The following is a 13,048-nucleotide window of genomic DNA, read 5'->3' on the forward strand; positions in this document are numbered from 1 at the left end:
GTGAGTGACCATGAGAGCACAGTGTGGCTTGATTTCGGGGTTACAAATAAATTTTAGCAAGTGGGCATGTTTGCAAATATGGAATCCCCAAATGATGAAGATCAACTGTACATCTGACTATGCTTTTGGGGTTATTTCCCTTTATTGTATCTTTTTGGTGGAAATATAACCCCGTACTACTGTGCATCTCTTCCCAACTCTTGTGTGCAGTGATGTCACCCTATTGTTTGAAATTGGCTACATGGGAGCATTTACACCATAGAAACCGGCAAATGCTCCAAAAAGAGGCTTGACCTGCTGATTGTCCGAATTTAAGAAAGAGATGGAGAAAATGTTAATAATGCAGATTAAACTTGTAAGGGTACCATGTCTGGAACCATTACGTTGAGAATAGCACAAAAATTGAGGAAATACTTTTCTAGTATTCAAACACTTTTATCTGCTTCAACAAAGAAATCACTCAGTGATTGATGAGTGAATGAAATTCTGACATGTGTCTCCCTTGTTTCAGTTCTGTGTTAATCATTAATGTAAAAAAAAAATCAACAGATGTGCATGTCAGAACATCCTTTTGTCAACTGCAACAGGCTGGCTATGACAAAAATCAATGAAAGCGTTCTATGGGAATCAAGTGTCAAATGGAATTGACAATTATGTATTTTATGACCATTTGCAAGTCGTGTCCTATACATCCTTTATCAGGAACATTTACGACTTTAAATGCATTCATTTCCCAAGGGCTGGTGGCTTATGCAACGTACTACTGATTCTAGCTGAGTGGCCTCAAGTACTTAACCCCCAAGCCTCCATTTATTTGGAGGTAAAACAAAGAATGAACATATAACTTCCTCACAAGCTTTTGAGAATTGAATGCGTGATGGTTTCCGATATACGGTTGCTGGGGTAGTGACTCAACAAACGTCCGCCCCATCTCCTTGCTCACCTTGTCTGGAGGACAGAACCAGTGTCCGAGCCATCCCCGTGCACACACCTGCGCAGTGTTCCTGGAGCTGGCCCTGGCCAGCCAGCCATCTGTCTCCGTAGCAGGCTGGTGAAAACTCACCACTAGGTGGCAGGGCAACACGCCTTTGATGGCTGTCGTTCTTCCGACAATATAATTGATTCGTAATAATGAGAGGTATTTTACCCTTACCAGGCTAGAAAGAAAATAAATGAAATGTGTCAAGTCCACAGTCACAGTCCACAGTCACAGTGCTCTGTCTAGACAGCTCTAGTCTGGTGATTGGTGTTGGCACCCTGAGCAAACATGTAATCCTGAGCCTCTTTTTGGACAAATGTAAAACGAGTTAAGCTTCACCTTTGGCAGAACGGTTTTCTTTCGGCAAACCCACTGCCTCGTCTTCCTAGGCACACAATGTCTCATGGCCACTGCTAGCTGCTCCATACTTGGCATAACTGTACCCAAACCAGGTATGTCCTGTCTAATGAGGAGGGGTCAGGAAAGCCCCTGTTATTCCAAACTTCCCACCAAATCTCCCATAATCAGTTTCGACAGGCAACGTGGTACCTACTTTTCACAGGTAACATGCATTGTAAATGAGGCTTTTCTGGAAACCGATGCTTTAATAAGGAGATGATTGCATTGGCAGCAAACTTCGGCAGGGCTAGAAAGGGCTCAGAGTCTCCCAGCATTTTCCCAGTCATCTATGTCTGGCCCTGGGTATTCTTGGGAGAGGCCACTTTTTCTTGGGAAGTGACAAGTAGTCTTTGTGAGTGAAGTCTACATGGGCTCACCTGCCACCTATTGGTGAGAATGTTCACCCCCCAAAAGTCCCTTACTTGTTAAACCAAAGACTCCCATCCATTTAGATGCCCCAGCACTGTCGGGGAATCTCAAATGCTTTCCCCCTGAAAAGCAAAATACATCAACCTTTGAGAATTAAAGTAATAAAAATCAACTTAATTGGTTTTCTGTCCACATGGAATTCGTGAGTAAAGATTTTGTAATGAAGTTGTTCCTGTACACATAGTTAGCTTACTGTGTTCTATGCTCTGATGTCTCCATTAATGATTTTGACTAATAGTTTCACCCATCTGGGATGGTTCTGGTCATTTTAATGAAAACTGTTGAAGTTATTCCAAGTGGATCAATATTGATCACGATAGAAAATATCAGTTTTTTGTAAAGTGTAGACATTTCTCCCTACCTGAAACACAACAAAAAGTTACCTTATGTTCTTGAATAAAACTAAATAAACACAAGGTGGATTTTAACGGCAATGTAAATTCCTAATTGTCTATTCTGGAGTCTCTGAATAGAAGTTCAACAACCAGCATTTCAGACTGCTGGGGAATGAAGAGCAAATTCTTTTTTTAAAAAAATATTTTATTTATTTATTTGAGAGAGAGAGAGAAAACACGAGCAGGGGCAGAGGGAGAAGCAGGCTTCCTGCTGAGCAGGGAGCCCGTTGTGGGGCTCAATCCCAGAACACTGGGATCATGACCTGAGCCAAAGGTAGATGCTTAACCCAGGCGCCCCAAGAGCAAATTCTTTTTTTTTTTTTTAAGATTTTATTTATTTGACAGAGAGAGACACAGTGAGAGAGGGAACACAAGCAGGGGGAGTGGGAGAGGGATAAGCAGGCTTCCCGCGGAGCAGGGAGCCCGATGCGGGGCTCAATCCCAGGACCCTGGGATCATGACCTGAGCCGAAGGCAGATCCTTAACAACTGAGCCACCCAGGCGCCCCAAGAGCAAATTCTTAATAGCAACTCCGAAACAACAAATAATGGCTCAGAATGAATGAAAAGGACGACAGGATAGTTGGTTTTTTTTTTCAGCATTTATTTTGAATTTTCATTTTTGGATAACCAAGCAGCTCTGTAAGGAGAATGCACAGAAGAGTCATTCTGGCACTTTTGGGTAGTACATACGATTTCTGTAATAGTCACATTCACTTGCTCAGTCCATACTCCATGTCTGGGTGAGCAAGATCAGCCCATAGGATTCCCGAGTTAATACATAACCGTATATACAGACAGCCAATGAAACCATAATGGTGGCTGGTGGCCAAAGGGATAGAGGAGGGAAGGCGATCTCTAAAGTGTCCTCTAGTCTACCTTAGCTCAACAGAATCCACGTCACACATGGGAACTAGAGAGAACACTGCGTTGAAATGAGAACTGGGAGCACAAACGGGCACTTGGCAGCATGCAGTTTAAAGAAAAGGGGTATCACTTAATAACTTTATAAAATCCAGGCAGTTCAATTAAAGGAGTTAAGAAAGAAAAAAAAAGAAGAAGAAGAAGAAAGGTGAGGGACTGTTGTTGTCACTGTAAAAAAGGCACTTGGAGTTAATGGGACCAGAATTGAAGGGCTCTCAGCTGACAAAAACTTCAGTATGATTTCATTTAAAAGGCTTGGATGTTAAGAGGTGACACACTCGGGAGTTCCCGGAAGGAGACACCGAAATAAACCACCGAGAAGCAGAACAGATGAAAAAGAAAGAAGGAAATCTTTACAACCAAATTGTGTGTGTGTGTGTGTGTGTGTGTGTGTTTTTTAAAGCAAACCTGAAACGAAACCTAACCAACGCAAAAAACCTAAGCAAAATAAGAGCACGAAGCAGCGATGCATAGCTTTCCTTTGAGATAATGCATACCTCGAGACACTAAGTGCTAAGCTAATTTCTCAATAATAACTTCACAGGTGCATTATCGTGATAAAATGGATTCAAGCAATGTGACAAGAGTTTCATCTGTTCCCGGAATCTGAGGGACAACTGAGGTGATCAGCAGAACCTTAGCAACATCACTTGTGGTTTCTCAGTGTCCAAGATGCGGAGTGACGTCCGGACACCACGTTCAGCCATCTCCCTGGAGGCGAGGCATCCGGGAACATCATCCTTTATTCTGTCATAACTTTGATTCTTTTCTGACATTTACACAGTGAACCGTGACGCAGCGAGAGTCTGCTCCCACGGACGCCGCTGTTCAATGTCTTCCCCGAACAGGTAAACTGCTTCCGGAAGAAAGGATTTTTGGCAACTGCATTATATTCCACAGCCGGGTGGCTCTGTGATCGCTCATTTAATGTTAAACGCCATCAGGGGTCTCTCCTCCCGTTTCTGCCAGGGGCTCTTCTTGTCTTCTCCTTGGTCCTCCTCATCTTCCTCTTCGTCGTCCTCCTGAGCAGATCTTCTCTGTTCGGGGCTGGCGAGCGGCTCCGGGGGCACGTCCGAAGTTCGTTTGGCCATCTCCTCCTGCAGGCTGGGCAGCTGGCCGCCGCTCCTCCGGCCGGAGCCATCCAGCAAGCACCGCAGGGCGCTGTCCTCGGGGGTGCACACGGTGGTGCCGCCCTCGCTGCCGCTTTGGTCCATGTCGTCCAGGTACACGAGCTGCGTGTAGGAGGTGCTGTCCGCCGCCCTCGGCTCTTTCTGCGGATGCTCCTGGGCAGCCGGGTGGCTCTGCGCAAGGGACAAGGGGTCTCCTCTTCCCTTCCGGGCAGATTTTGGTTCATTCATATCCACGCCAGAATCCAAGCTGGCGTCGTTACTTCCGTTCCTCCCGGCTCTTTGGAGATCAATGTATGAATGTCTAACGTGCGCGTTGGACCTGCCGTCCAGGGAGACGAACCACGCCCGGGGGTGTGGGAGCGGCTTCCCACCCCCAAGTTCCATCAGCGCCTTTTCGGTCAGGAGCTGGACCTCGCTGTTCATCTGAGCCAAGGCCGCATCGTTCAGGGATGCCGGGATGGAGAGAGACTCTGACATGGACGCACCTTGCGGTGTCCACTCCCGGGCGCCCGCGTCCTGCAAGTGCTGCTGGGAGGTTGCCTGGCATGACAGGGGCTGCGCTTGGATCTGGGAGGAGGGGTGCGGGAAGATGCCTGCATGGGGACTGGAGAGCTCCGCCTGCAGTCTTCCGATCTCCAGCTGCTGGTCGGCTGGAACGACCAGGGGCTGGCCCACGTAGGAATGGTCCCCCGGGAGTTTCATATAATGAGCAGGGATGACCAAGGCAGGTAATACCTTTCTGTAAACGCTGTCATTGACCTGGTCCACGGAACTACAGCAGATCAACTGGCCCGGCCGTGGAAAGGATGTGGGTCTCTCCAGGTGGTCTACTGACCGTGACATCATATACTCCGTAGGCCGGCGGTCTAGCAGCTGGTCCTTTTCGGAAGATGAGGGCGCGGGGTACATGTGTTCCTGAATGGTGAGCTTGCTTCCTGTGGGGATATGGTTCACAGAGGCCTGACTGTCTCTGTCTTGCTTTTCAAACAAAGGCTGGGAAAGCATGGCATTGTAGCCCCTCCTATACTCGCTGTTGCCCGGGGACTCACAGCCTTCTCTTTCCAGAGGTTTCCTGGACTTTAAGGGGAAAATCTCAACAGACTTGTGGTACTCTTTTCCCAACGTCCCACTTGGTGTCAGGTTATCAAAGGAGATTTGGCTTTTATCCTCTTCCTTGTGAGAGAGAAGTTCCTCCCGAGAGCTGAATTCCTGCGAGGTACTGTAGGAGAGCTTTAGCATGGGGGTGTGCATGTCCACTTCTCCGTTGGAAGACATCATTTCTAAATGGACCCCGCTCATCAGTTCCTTGGGCCCTGGGGCGTCTGGGCGGCCATGGCTGGTGACAGAGAGGGGGCCAGGGAATTCTGACTCCCGACGAGAAAAGAGCAAGTTGATGTGAGACATGGAAGTCGACTGATCCCGTTTGGAACTCTCCAGGGCTGCCGGAAGTTGCAGTTTTCTATGGTGCTGACGAGGTTTCAAGCATTTCCGCCTACGATCAAAGATAAAATCCAAACCCAGAGGTTAAAGATTCTCGTAGCAGTAAAGTTCCCCGTGAAATCCCAATTCTCCATTTCCACAGGAAGAAACAAGACAACTAACTAGCAGCCAGAAGCCTTCTCACCCCACACCCTCAGCCTTATTTTGATTCAGAACAGCACAATCTGCAGATTTCACCTGCAGGCTTTTATACGTTCAACCAAGTTATTCATTCAAGAGCAGTCCCCCAAGAGTCGACAACAAACATTCTCACAAAATGGAAGAGCCGAGGCATCAAAATAGGAATTTTAGTTCTGCTTTGTCCTTGAGAATCTCATCTCTTAATCAGGGGTTAGGAATATTCTGAACGAATCATGACAACTGTCAAACTTAAAAAAAATAAAATAAAATAAAACAACTTCCCTTCTGAGCAAACTTATAAACAGCATGCCCCCCACATCATGTTCATTTGTTCACAACTTTAAGGACAAATGTTCAGTTCTTCAGCAGTTTTTCATGAGGAAAAAAAAAAAAAAGGACCTTGATTCAGAAAAAGAAAAAAAAAAAAAGACCTCAAAATCAATGCTTGCCCAAGAAATTCCAAATTAAAAAAGATATTGCCAAAAAGGTAAAAACTTTACCTGCAATAATATAAAAGGAGACACAGCAGAACCAAAAGTATGAAAGCCATTCCTCCTAAAATGGCCAAAAGAAACACCGTGTGATACGTGGTTATGTCCTGTGTGACAACGGGACCTAGAAGGTCAGAAAAGGGCATTTTAGATTGGAGAACACCTTGAAAGGAGAAGAAGGACACACGGAACCGAGAGCCTATGTTTTCCTTACTCTTCCCGGCTGGGGCGTGTAGCAGGGGCCAGATGCAAACACCCTTTAGATGATGCACTTACAGATCACCGGAATTTCACTCAATGGAAAGGGATTACCACCACCGTCCCCGGAGCAGCTGTGGCCGGCAGTGGTCTGTGTAGTCAAGTGCTAAATGCAGGGTCAAGGGTCCCTCCTTAGCCCGGAAGACAGCCGCATTCGGTAGCAGGCTCAGCATTCTAAAGACGTGATCTTTCAGTGAAAGCAAAAGGATGCATGATGACATAATGAGTGGGACTCTTAGAGAGATGGCCTATCTGGGGATCTCGTACTGCAGGAGGGAAAAAAAAAAAAATCGCAAGATTTTATTCTCACTTTCCCTGGACAATTATTACTGCACGGAGGGCCCTTTGCCTCAATGAATCAGTTGCAAGATAGGAAATGAATCGGCTATGACTTAGAAAAAAAAAAAAAATCCACAGCTGCTTATGGGTTGTCAAGCGTTTCTAAAATGTCTTCCGTTTTTTAAAAAATAAAATCTTCCTCTACAGTGCCTTTTCAAAATGGCTAACCTGGTGCTGGCCACAGAACTCTTCAGAACTTACAGACAAGGTCCCAGAGATAAACATATTTTCTTCTTAATTTACATTGTAAAGAATCCCAAGAGGGAGTTTAACAATAAAGATATTGTGCAATAGCAGTAAGAATCCACCTTAATGGCACTGATGACAGATTGAAAGCGACAATGAAAACCTTCCCAAATTATAATATTGGGGGACACATTGGTGTCCAGGCATCCCAGTAGTGAGCCAATAGATGGGAAGGAAGGAATGTGGTTTTTCATTATGTCCGATTGGCATGGTTATGATCACTATGCACCAGAAACACCCATTTACTTATTGATTCTTGATATTTTAAGGGATAGATTTCTTCAAAAAATCTTTGCAAGGAGACCCCTTAAGAGCTAGATAAACCCAAGGAGGTGTACTAGTTTTTGAAAATAGTGACATTACTTAAGTTCAAAAGGTACCACCATTCTCTCCCAAACATAATTCACTTCAATGGGGTGAATGGAGTTAATATGCACAAAAGTTAGAAAAATAATTGACAACTATACGCTGCTTTAATCATTCAGAGAAACAATTTTTTACCCAGACACGACCCCCAGAGACATGGGCGATGCCTTTGGCGGGAGCCACCAAGAAAGCCGGGGGACACATAAAAATCATTTCCAAGGAACTCAAGCTCAATCCTTTAAGTACTTAAAATGTTATCTTAACTTCTGCCAATGGAAATCTCTAGAAAATTCACAGCCGTACTTAAATTTTATAGATTTTTGTCTCTTCCTTCGCTGCTAGGAAAGGTTGGTGGACCTACAGCAAGAAGTTCTTTCTGCCCTTTTTACAGAATATCTATTATTCTGTGGCGTGATGGGCAAACTGAGAGCCACGGTGGTCGGAAATCTATCTCAAATGAAAGTTAACTGTAATGCATGGGCTTTGTGGCCTCTGCTTGGGGACTTAAGGTATTTATTTTCTTTCCTTCCTTCCTCTTAGTCATATTCTAGATATTTCAGATTTGGAGACTGGGGCATTTCTGTATCTGGCTCACACCTCTACTGCTACAAGAACACTATCACAAAGGGAAACACAGACTCTCAAGACACAGATGTGAAATGTACATTTTCTCAGTATGGGAACAGAAAGTGAACGGGACCAATGTCTCAACACCTCCGTCAAGTTAGTTACTTTGGGAGTCTGAGTGTTCATTCCAGTGATAATTCCACTGCTAAAATATTTTGGACTCCTTCATGACGAGAGACAGGTTTTAATCATAGCACATTTTGACCTAGCTCAATTACCTACTTTATTCACCAGATTTGGCTGTGCATGACTCTTAGATATGTCTAAGAAAAATCAAAGGGACCCTCTGAGCATAAAGATCTGCCACCAATGAAATGTTTCACTAAGGAAGGCAGTCTAAGTGATACAGATTCTAAAGGCATTTTGAGGAACAGAAGCCATCATTGGAAAGAATTCTCCAAAGATGATTATTTTAAGAAACAATTCTGGAATAGTCATTGGGATAACTTAGGGCGTATAGGTCAAAAACATTTTTTTTAGTCATGCTTTAAAAAATATGAATTAATTCGCATATGCTAAATGGAGATGACTATTGTTCTAGACACAAAGCAACTGGTCTGTTTTTAAGCCTTTAGGAAATGCCAAATCAAGTTTTTTGCCCCAAGAAGGCTCCAATGGGGATTGTCTGCTAGCGGCTCTGAGGAGTGCCCTTCCCCCATATTTCTCTTACTACAGGCCACAGCTGTTTCTGGAATTAGGGAGGAGGTCTGAACTGCCTCCATGGGCTTTAGATTAGAAATTCCCTATGGCAGCTGTCTGAGCAAAACAGAGACAAGAGACAGGAGTATGTTCTGTGCATTTTTCTTATCCTAGATGGGAGAGTCACAACCAGAACTTCAACCCCCACAAAATACCTTCGTTTCGTCATTTGATTTTCAGACTTTCAACCGTTTTTTAAGTCATCTCTCCACCCAATGTGGGGCTCGAACTCATGATCCTGAGATCAAGAGTCACAGGCTCCACTGACTGAGCCAACCAGGTGCCCTTCTCCACCGTTTCTGAGTAAGATGTGATCTCCCTGCTAAAGTAATTTTCAAAAGCATACTTAGCCTGAACCCTCAAAGAAATCACCGCCCACCATCGCGGGTGTTGGCTTTGTGTTACCTGGGTTGGGAGGAGACATGGCCGCCACCCAGTACCCCAACTGAGGGGCAATGTACGTCCACGTCCGCTGGCTACCTTCCTGGTGCACAAGGCCTAGACCGCTCTTCAGCCACGTTCCTGTGGGATGCAGAAAAAACTTCAGCTATACGCACGCTGAACTCCTATTTCAGGCTTACACATATCACACCAGTCACCTTAAATGTCATGTTTGTGACCCATCATGTAGCCAACGTGGTCCAAATGTCATGTAGGGACGGCATAAGCTTTCCATGGATTCTTTTCAGCTTCTTTCAGGGAAGATGGATACTTTAGTTTTTCCTTGCCTTTCTGATTAAATATTACTTTCAACCACTTTCCCAAACATCTTTGCTTTCAAATACAGATAATTCTACCAGAAAGCTTTGGAAGTTAGTAGAATAAAGGTTGCAAGACAAGGGTTGGTGGGAGTGGAAAAAAAAGGGGGGGGGGAATCCAGTATTGTTTATACTCTTCATTCTCAAGAAAATAAGCAAATTTCCTATCCAAAATCATACACTGGTTACATCGGAATTACTTATGGAAGTTTAAAAAAATAGAGAGAGAATTCTTGGTCTTATTTTTGCAAATTCTAACCCAGTAAACCTGATTGAGAGGTGCGTATTTTATTTTTTATTTTTTAAAGATTTATTTATTTATTTTGAGAGACAGAGAGAGAGAGTGTATATGTGCGGGGGTTGGGGGAAAGAGGGAGAGAATCCCAAGCAGACTCCCCACTGAGTGTGGAGCCCAATGCAGGACTTGATCTCACCACCCTGAGATCATGACCTGAGCCAAAACCAAGGGTCGGACCCTCAACCAACTGAGCCACCCAGGCACCCCGTAGGTGAGTATTTTAAAAAGCTTCCAGTTGATTCTGGTGCTGGGAAACACTGGGTATGTCCATGTCTGTGCTTTCAGTTATTAATTAGTATTTAACATTAATGAGCACCTACTATGTACAGGCTGGTCACAGCAGACGTATTTTATATGCATTGTCTATAATCTCACAGCAACTCTATAGAATAAGACTTATTTTCTGTTTTTGGATGAGGACACTGGAGACTGGAGACGTATAGACCTCTTCTAAGACCCCTCAGGGGTACAGAGCAGAGCAGAAGCTGACCCACGTCTGTCTGTCTGTCCATCCTCAGGGCCAGGGCTAGTTCTTCTGATCTACCCTGCTGCATTTCCTATAAACCTTCCCAACATTTGGTGACTTTTGCACTTTTTAATTTTTCGAGACACAGACCCAACGCCCAAGGACGTTGGCTGTTACTCACTGGTAGAGAACCTTGCTTTGAGGCCCATGATGGTGGCAGGCAGCAGAAGGCAAGGGAGAGTGCTGGCCAGGCCCTCCAGCCGTCCCCGCACACCCACCCCAGCCTACCGACGTGGAGGCCTCACTTAGCCGGGCTCCTGCCCTGCCTCAATGCCCAGGGTGCTCCTCCGTTGAGCCTGCTCCAATAATGTCCCACTACCTGAAATGGCCATGTGTGCAACTGTGTCCCCTCGAGGCCTAAATGCACCAAATGTGCACCAGCCATTCTCCCCTCCGGTCCTTGCCTTTCCTATGCACACACATCCCTGAGGTGGCAACAGGGATTGTTCTCCCCGGAAGAAAGAAACGATACTTGGTGCTGCTTCTAGGGCCTGTCAGTTGCCATAGCAACATTCAAATGCAGTGGGTGGAAAGGTGCCCGTGGCAAAGCCCCCAATCTTGCTCACCAACTCTTCTGCTCAGACAGCAGTTAAACAAAGGAGGAAGGTGGGAGAGGCTAGGCGTCAGCAAACGCTGTGCGTCGTCGGACCTTCCCATGCAACAGGTTTCGCGGCAGGAGAGGATTTCTATTCACGTTAGACAAGAATACAAACTGGAAAGTTTCTCAAATTAGGAGAACAAGGATGCCCAATTCAGATTCATTTGCTGAAGAACACCAACCCAGAGATGATTTAGCTACTCAGAGCATCATGTAGTTCTACGGAGTGTTAAGAAACAAAACCACAGCCCACAATGGCGTCACTTAAGTTAAGGCCCCAAGTCCGTAAACCAAGACTTAGTACCTAACCTAACTGCAGTTTCAATGCCGCAGGTATGTAACCTTTAACCAGGCAACACAGAATTTCCTGGTAAATACTAGGGAGTTTCCTGATAGACCCCTTCCACTCCCCTTAGGACGGAAACCTTGCCTCAGCAGTGAATTCCTTGCTAATAAAGTCCTTCCTTCTTTTATTTATGCCCTCTCTCTGCCTTTAAAAACCTTTCTCTTGTTGAGCTCAGCGGAGCTCCTCCCCTCTACTTGCTACATGGGATATTGCCCAATTCATGAATCATTTAATAAAGCCAATTAGATCTTCAAATTTACTCCACTGAATTTTGTTTTTTTAACAAGTGCTCCTGAGGAAATGGAAACGCGGGACCTTTGACACCTGCAGCTTAAGGCTTTCCGTGTTTGGGAAGATAGCTTCCCCGAAGGTAGGGAGCCGACTGTTGGTGACCGTTTCCAGTTTTCCACTTGGGGATGCCATGCTGTTCGGTGCCCGACTTCCACACCCCACCCCTCTCCCCCTGGCGCTCTCTGACACACAGGATCTCCACCTTGGCCAGGAGGTGGCGTGCACTCTTTGGTTTGCAATTTTCCCCAGGCTGGATTCTTGAGTCAAGGCTCTGCATATGGAGTGGATATCACATGAGGCTGAAGGCACCCAGACAGAAAGATCTGAAGCTCATGGGTCCCAGCTGCTGCTCATTCAAACCTAACAAGACTGCTAAGTTGTCTCTGCCTTCTACAACACAAGCACATCAACTGGAAAAACACTTCTAAAATATCTCCCAGCTAAACTGGGGGCAAGCCTGGTGAATGGAGCCCCCCCCCGCCACTCCCCAGCTAACAAGTTCCCCAGTCCAGTCTGGAGGGCCCCAGCTGGGCGGTGGTGCTGGCAGGAGCCAGAAAGGCCAGTGACTGGAGAACATGCCACTGCTTTATGCTCCTGCCCTGGGAGCGCAGGGAAGGCAGAGGCTTCTGGATGATGTAAGTTTTGAAGAACCAGCAGCACTGTCAGCTGGGGGTGGGGTGGGGGGTAGGGAGGACACCAAGAGGAAGAGGAGAAGGAAGCAGTGTGCCGGAAGGCAAGGAAAGTGTAGCTTGGAAGATGCCCGGGGATGGGATGGAGGCAGGGTGGGGTGGGAGGGACAGGCTGGAAAGGAGTTTACTGTCTGCGTGGGGAAGAGGCTGGGAAGGGCTTCCAACGCCACTAAAAAATGGTATGGAGGTTCCTCAGAAAGCTAAAAATAGAACTACTCTATGATCCAGTAATTGCACTACTGGGTATTTACCCCCCAAATAGGAAAACACTGATTCAAAGGGATACATGCACCCCTGTTTATTGCAGCATTATTTACAATAGCCAAATCATGGAAACAGCCCAAATGTCCATCGATAGATGAATGGATAAAGCAGATGTGGTATATATACAACTGAATATCACTCAGCCACAAAAAGAATGAAATCTTGCCATTTACAACAACATGGACGGAGCTAGAGAGTATGATGCTGAGCGAAATAGGTCAGTCAGAGAAAGACACATTCCATTTGATTTCACTCCTACGTGGAATTTAAGAAACAAAACAAATGAGCAAAGGAAAAAAAAAGAAGAGACACAAACCAAGAAAGAGACTCTTAACTATAGAGAACACACTGCTGGTTACGGGGGGGGGGGGGGGGGG

At 45.8% G+C, this 13,048-nt stretch overlaps 1 protein-coding gene across 2 annotated transcripts in view; it reads right to left on the reverse strand.

The window, feature by feature from the left end:
• Positions 1 to 2,788: 2,788 nt before the first annotated feature.
• Positions 2,789 to 13,048, reverse strand: part of FAM171A1 (family with sequence similarity 171 member A1) — a 124,671-nt gene continuing 114,411 nt past the window's right edge. For both annotated transcript variants that reach the window (XM_032426094.1, XM_032426095.1), the window contains exons 6-8: positions 9,307 to 9,423; positions 6,376 to 6,490; positions 2,789 to 5,747 (exon numbers count right to left, since the gene is read on the reverse strand). In XM_032426094.1, coding sequence (XP_032281985.1) covers positions 4,046 to 5,747; positions 6,376 to 6,490; positions 9,307 to 9,423 — 1,934 coding nt within the window. In that variant the 3' untranslated portion in view covers positions 2,789 to 4,045. The remainder of the gene's footprint in view (positions 5,748 to 6,375; positions 6,491 to 9,306; positions 9,424 to 13,048) is intronic.

This window comes from Phoca vitulina, unplaced genomic scaffold, assembly GCF_004348235.1.
Source record: "Phoca vitulina isolate PV1807 unplaced genomic scaffold, GSC_HSeal_1.0 scaffold33, whole genome shotgun sequence".
NCBI classification, from domain to species: Eukaryota; Metazoa; Chordata; class Mammalia; order Carnivora; family Phocidae; genus Phoca; species Phoca vitulina.